General features: G+C 35.8%; 1 protein-coding gene across 1 annotated transcript; it reads right to left on the reverse strand.

Annotated features, from left to right (window-relative positions):
• Positions 1 to 2,386: 2,386 nt before the first annotated feature.
• On the reverse strand, positions 2,387 to 5,457 carry LOC105643391 (pectin acetylesterase 11). Its single transcript, XM_020682975.3, has 13 exons — positions 5,386 to 5,457; positions 5,165 to 5,296; positions 4,993 to 5,075; positions 4,587 to 4,716; positions 4,397 to 4,476; positions 4,211 to 4,297; positions 3,992 to 4,116; positions 3,822 to 3,882; positions 3,554 to 3,607; positions 3,393 to 3,470; positions 3,016 to 3,121; positions 2,773 to 2,921; positions 2,387 to 2,670 (listed from the first exon to the last, which is right to left on the reverse strand). Exons 2-13 carry the CDS (start codon positions 5,283 to 5,285, stop codon positions 2,560 to 2,562), a joined length of 1,185 nt encoding a protein of 394 aa, XP_020538634.1. The 5' UTR covers positions 5,286 to 5,296; positions 5,386 to 5,457; the 3' UTR covers positions 2,387 to 2,559.
• Positions 5,458 to 6,147: the final 690 nt, after the last annotated feature.

The raw sequence follows: 6,147 nt of genomic DNA on the forward strand, positions 1-6,147 counted from the left end.
CGGTTAAAGAGCAGATTATCAATATTTTGCGAGTCTCTCAACCCTTAAACCATGGCAGATACCTAGGACTTCCTTCCCTAGTTGGCCGTAATAAGAAGGCGGTCTTTTCCTTTCTCCGAGATAGACTACGAAAGACCATTTCTCGATGGAGCCACAGATTCCTCTCTAAAGCGGGCAAGGAAGTCATGATTAAAACTGTAGTTCAAGTGATCCCATCCTACTGCATGAGTACTTTCCTCCTTCCCACTTCCTTTTGTGAAGAACTGCAAAGAATTATGAATTCCTTTTGGTGGGGTACACAGGGATCGAATGGTAAAGGAATTCCTTGGCTATGTTGGGATCGAATGTGCATTGGAAAGACTATGGGCGGCCTTGGATTCAGACACCTATATTCTTTTAACATTGCCCTCGTTGGTAAACAGATTTGGCGACTTGTCACTGAGCCGAATACTCTTCTATGTTCCGTTCTCAAAGCAAAATATTTTCCGGAGGGGAATTTTTTGGATGCGCCCCTAAGGCACAATCCCAGTCTCATATGGAGGAGCATGGTCTCAGCTAAGTCATTTCTAAAAAGAGGGTACAGATGGAGAATTGGTAACGGCTCAAGTGTTAACATTTGGCATGACCCGTGGTTACCAAATGATAATGACTTTTACCCACATAGCCCTGTTGTTCCTGGTTCTGAGCATATGTCAGTTGGAATTCTATGGAGGATTAATGGCTGGAATGTGGATCTCATTGCTGAACTGTTCCTTCCAGAGGAGATGTCACAGGTCCTATCCATCCCTCTCACTCGGGCTTCCCAGGCAGATCAACTAATATGGCATTTCTCAAGTTCAGGGAAGTATCTTGTTAAATCAGGGTATCATCTTGTCCTGCCTAACTTTGTGGAGCCAGAAGCAAATGTAACTTCGCCAATTTGGGCTAAATTATGGCAAATTGATTCCCCACCGAAGGTTAAGCACTGGCTTTGGCGGGCGTGTCGTAATATTTTACCAACAAAGGCTATTCTCTTTGGTAGACGGATTATAGAGGACGACAACTGCCCTTTTTGTGGTGAAACTGAGACAACAATGCATATGCTATTCCTCTGTGAGAAAGCTCGACTGTGTTGGACCTTAACAGGGATTCCATTGGATGGATTCGCCACTGGCTTTGCCGATACTTTATTGGGATTTATTAATCGGCGCAGTGCCGAGCATTGTTCGTTCTTTAATGTGTTGTGCTATTTCATCTGGTTTGACAGAAATCGGCGGGTTTGGCAACAAATTAACGTTGATCCCTATAACATTGTCATGGCAGCCACTAGCTTCCTTAGAGAATGGAAGAATGCGCAGCTTAATCGAAGAAATTCATCTGAACCGTTAGCTTCAGCTTCGACATGGGCTCCCCCTCCGACCGGAACTGTGAAATGTAACTTTGATGCAGCTATCCATACCACTGCAGGCCGTTCATCGTATGCTGGCCTTATCCGAAACGAAACTGGGCAATTCTTGGTAGCTTGCACGGGCCATTTTGCAGGGGTGCTGAAACCTCACATTGCAGAGGCCATCGGTCTTAGGGAAGTATTGTCTTGGCTGCTCACGAGATCTATTGATAGGGTTCTAATGGAAACAGATTGCCTACGACTGTTTCAAGCTGTAACTGCTGGTTTTGAATCTTATTCAGATTGGGCACCAGTGCTCGAAGAGATTAAACAACTGATTTCTCAAATACCATGTTGTGAATTGGTTTGGGCTAGGAGGCAAGTCAACAAGCCTGCACACACTCTTGCTCGTGTGGCATGTTTACATCCTTATTTTCATCTATAAAACTCGACTCCCCAATGTATTGCAACTCTTATTTCTCATGATTTAATATAAATATGATCTTATTTACTGTCAAAAAAAAAATATATATATATATTTATTTATTTTTTATTTTTAATTCAAGGTAAATATATTATTTTTTATTTTAATCTATTATATAAATAAAAATATAATTCAAATTTTTAAATGATATTTAAGAAAAAAAATTTATTTTTAAACGATTATAAATAAAATTAGCATAAAAAATATTAATTTGAAAAAGTTTCATTAGCAATTTTTTATGAGGTTAATGAAATTTAAAATAATATAAATACAAATCAACTATCAGTTAGTTAAAAAAAAAAAAACTATAAAACATATCTGATTGAAATTTTTATCAAACTCCTGTAAGGTAGCTGTTGAATGCAAAATAACTATCCACCCAAAAGTACAATTTTTTACGGAAAGACCAATTTGTTCCACGGATGCTAAGTAATGTATTTTTTAAAATTTAAGAACTGCAAATGATAATTTTCCCTGTGAAAAAAATGGGAAATGCTTTTCCATTGGGCTAGGCCTAGAAACGCACCGCTTTATGCTTGAAATAGAAACGAGATTTGTGACTTTCTACCAACTGTTAGGTTTACACTTTACAATGTTGAAAAATGTAGGAAAATACCAGCAAATGGAATTGTAAGAACAGATGAATCAAACCCCAGTTACCTATACATCGACTCTTTAAATGGGTATATTTTTATTTTGCATAATCCTCTTATGAATCAGAATCAAGCTTGACACAGGTAGGGTTGCAAGGGTAAGGACAATCGATCTTTTGGAAGGGAGCTCGGTCAAAATACCAGTCCCCAACCGCCTTTGCAATTCTCTGCAGAATATATATTCAGACCAAAAACAAATTAGCATATGGCAACTTAAAAAGAAGAAAAAAGAAAATTTATGTAGAGAGAATCAGCGGTGTTTTAGTTACCGTATCATTCAGTACTGGAGACTTTTCAGCTAACCATACAAGTGGTGATCCTGTTTGGCAGTGTGCATAGCAAGAATCTATGAAATATCCATTTACGGTTTTGTTTCCAAGTCCTATATTCAATGCATTTATGAATTGCGTCCTGAAATCTACAAATATATATGTAAATTTATGTAAATTTCTGTTGTTCTGAAAGAATTGGGAAAAATGGGGCTTGAACAAAATGGCTGAGCATATAGTCACCTTGCACAGTTTCGAGTTGAGCAGGTTTGCACTTGGTTAAGTCAAGTTTGCAGCTCTTAAAGGTTCCTTTACGATCAGCAGCACTAGGTGCCAAAACATTCTTTAGCTGAAGAATTTAATTAATTCAAGTATCAGAAAAGAGCAAGGAGAGACTTGTCAATGGACGAACATCGCACGTTTTGATGAATAAAGCACATGAACATGTTAGGATAAAACACGGTTTCATACCAGGAAATATGAAATTGAAAATTGAAATTTACTGATTATATTGCAAATTTTTCTCTTTCTTTTATGTTTTTCCCCCTAATATAGCAGGAGAAAGAAAGTTGTACGACAAGCAAAGACTCGTGACAATCATTCCTTCCAAAATTTCTAACCTGCCAGAAATCGTAAGCCGAGTTTATGACAAAAAGTGGAGTTTGCATAGTCTGAGCCACATTTTCTGGGAAGAAACACTACAATATCATGAAACAAAATATTTTGTGAGAACAAAGGAGAGTACTGTACTAATATCAAAATCAGAAATGGCAGCACAGACCAACTCTGGTTTCATCTTTGAAGTGCATGAAGCAGGTAGATTCTTTGCCGATCCCTATTCAAAGTGATAATTTGAATCAATATATAATTGCAATTGAATCCAATGAAACATTCTCCAAAAGAAAGAGCATAAAACATCATTACGTTGATTTGCAGCTGAGCGAAAGCATTAGGTAGACAGGAAAGAGAATTTTAAAAAGACTAATTAGAAAAATCATATAACTTATAATAAAGTAAGAAGAGTCTTAAAAGATAGAAAAAAAAAATACATGTGTGGTAACTATTCTACCGAAGAAGTTTTCAATTTCATACCCTCCTGCAATATCCTTTCTGCAAAAAAACACCATAGTGTTGAATTATAATAAAGAAGATACATAACCATAGAAAGTCCATTTACATTAGGCATTATGCCCTCTATGTTTAGAATGAGCTTACATACCCATGAATGAAATAACCGGCATCAGAGACACATTTTACTGTAGCAGTTGCAGGTAGGAAAGATTTGAATTTGTCGCAATGCAAAATAGCAGCCAATCCACCAGCGGAACAGCCAGAAAGAATAGCCTGTCATTATATGTACAAACAAGTTCTGAACAAATAACCAAAAAAAAAAAAAAAGAAGTAAGAAAGAAAATTTTTCCTTGAAAATAAATCCTACATTTTGAGCATTATTCATCCCTTTAGCCAATAATTCATCAATAACAGCCTGCCAAACCCTTTCTCCTCTGAAGTAAAGGTTAGTTTTCTGATCCAGAAAGATCACTACCCATAAGTACAAAATTGTTTCAAGCTCTGAAATTAGGAAAATTCTCTGAAAATCCGAGGATAAATTCAATTATCATACCGGATCAACTTCTTCAACATCACCAGTAAACGAGGACCCATCACAGTACCTAATCTTGATCCTATTCCAGTTGTAAAAATCTATATATTCAAACAAAATTCAACAACCAATCTATTATTTCAAAAATTCAAATTAAGTTCAACATGTTTATAATAGCAAATAAACATATTTTAGTTGGATCAATCTATACCAGGATTAGAAACTTGCTTGCTTCCTAGAATGCCAGAAAAACCCATAGTCTTATTCATTTTCGAAGATGAACCCTTGTATGTGTTCCTTCTAGCAAGACAGCTCTCAATATCATCACACCACCCTCCTCCCTAAGCATATTTCCATTAATGTAACAAATTGAGAAAATTTTATTTTATATGTATTTTTATGGATCCATTTAACTTAAAACAAATAAAAAAAATGTTATATTAAAGATTGTAGAACTAATGAGCATTAACTCAATGATATAGAGTCTCCCAAAAGTGAGAAGTAGTGAGTTCGATGCCAGTCAGAATCAAATAAATCAAAAGAAAAGAATATAGAAGTAATTAACTATGAAATAAAGAAATGAAATTAATTAAGGTATTTTAGACATGAAAGAATACCTCCATGTGAACAATCCAATTATTAATGCCAGTACCTTCTCCCTTTTGAAAGTGATAAGCGGGTGCACTTCCATCCAAGCAAACTGCAGAAACACAATGGAAATTTCATTTGCAGAAAATTATTTTAAAAAAAAAGGTCATAATATTGCAAATAATAAAAGTAGATTCTCACCAGCTCCTTTAGCTTTTGCATTTTCAATAAGAACAATTGGAATGCTACCTCCTTCTGTTTTGAACAAAATTAGCATAAAAGCTAGAAGATAACACCATTGGCTTAATCTTGAATAACCCATATTTCTTCTAGCTGAAAAAATAGAAGAAAATTACAATATAGAATTAACAACCCAGAAAAGAATTGCTTAAAGAAAAGAAATGAGAGGCCACTATATGTACATGATAATGCGGGGGTGAGGAGAGCAGACAGCAGAAGGTGATAAAAATAAAAGCTGTAGATCCGCTCAAAGTTTTGGTTTCCTTTTCAGACAAGCCGTTAGGAAAGCCCATTTTATAAGACTTTCCCATTACAATGTCAAATGTTTCCACAGGGAGACAACTCAGCGAAGCTCTCTGGTTCTGTTAGCAGCTATATTAGATAAAAGAATTTTTACCATTTCTGTTGGAGCTACTGCCAACGTCTGTTTGAGTTTGGGCGGTTTAGAAGTTAGTTGCCAACCAAGCTCAAACTTACCAAATTTGAACAAGTGTGTCAACTTCATTCAATAGCCAATGTTCCGGTTTAATAAGTTAACGGTTTAGGACCTAGAGGGAGTAAAATTGGGATCTGAATTGGTTCTTAAGATTTTGGTTCTGGTCTCGGCTCGGCCGGTTCTGAGTCGGTTTTAATTTCAGTTTTTTTGTTTTTTTTTTTCTTTTTCAATTTGGGATAGGATCGAATAAAACTATGATTCATCTGGCAATTTCGAGCCAATTTTGATCATATAACTTTTAGTGGAAAAATCAAAACTTGAACCAATTCCCTTGGTCTCAATCCGATTCAGGACCGACATTCTTGAGCTATCCGAGTTTTTTTTTTTAATCCATTTCCAGTCCAATTTTAGTTCAAGATAAGTGGTCACCACTAATTTAACCCTTAGAGATATTTGTGTAGTACCTTGAAATATTATTTCTAAAAAGCTTCAATTTAAAAATTTAAAA

This window comes from Jatropha curcas, chromosome 11, assembly GCF_041381405.1.
Source record: "Jatropha curcas cultivar XTBG-Jc1 chromosome 11, XTBG_Jcur_1.0, whole genome shotgun sequence".
NCBI classification, from domain to species: domain Eukaryota; kingdom Viridiplantae; phylum Streptophyta; class Magnoliopsida; order Malpighiales; family Euphorbiaceae; genus Jatropha; species Jatropha curcas.

What these genes read in the sequence shown, in the direction of transcription:
- LOC105643391 (XM_020682975.3), bottom strand. Translation starts at nt 5,285, where the DNA reads ATGGGTTATTCAAGATTAAGCCAATGGTGTTATCTTCTAGCTTTTATG. An exon ending in CAAGCAAGTTTCTAATCCTG is followed by an intron (nt 4,477 to 4,586) that starts GTATAGATTGAT and finishes TTGAATATATAG; the next exon opens with ATTTTTACAACTGGAATAGG. An exon ending in CAAAGATGAAACCAGAGTTG is followed by an intron (nt 3,471 to 3,553) that starts GTCTGTGCTGCC and finishes ATGATATTGTAG; the next exon opens with TGTTTCTTCCCAGAAAATGT.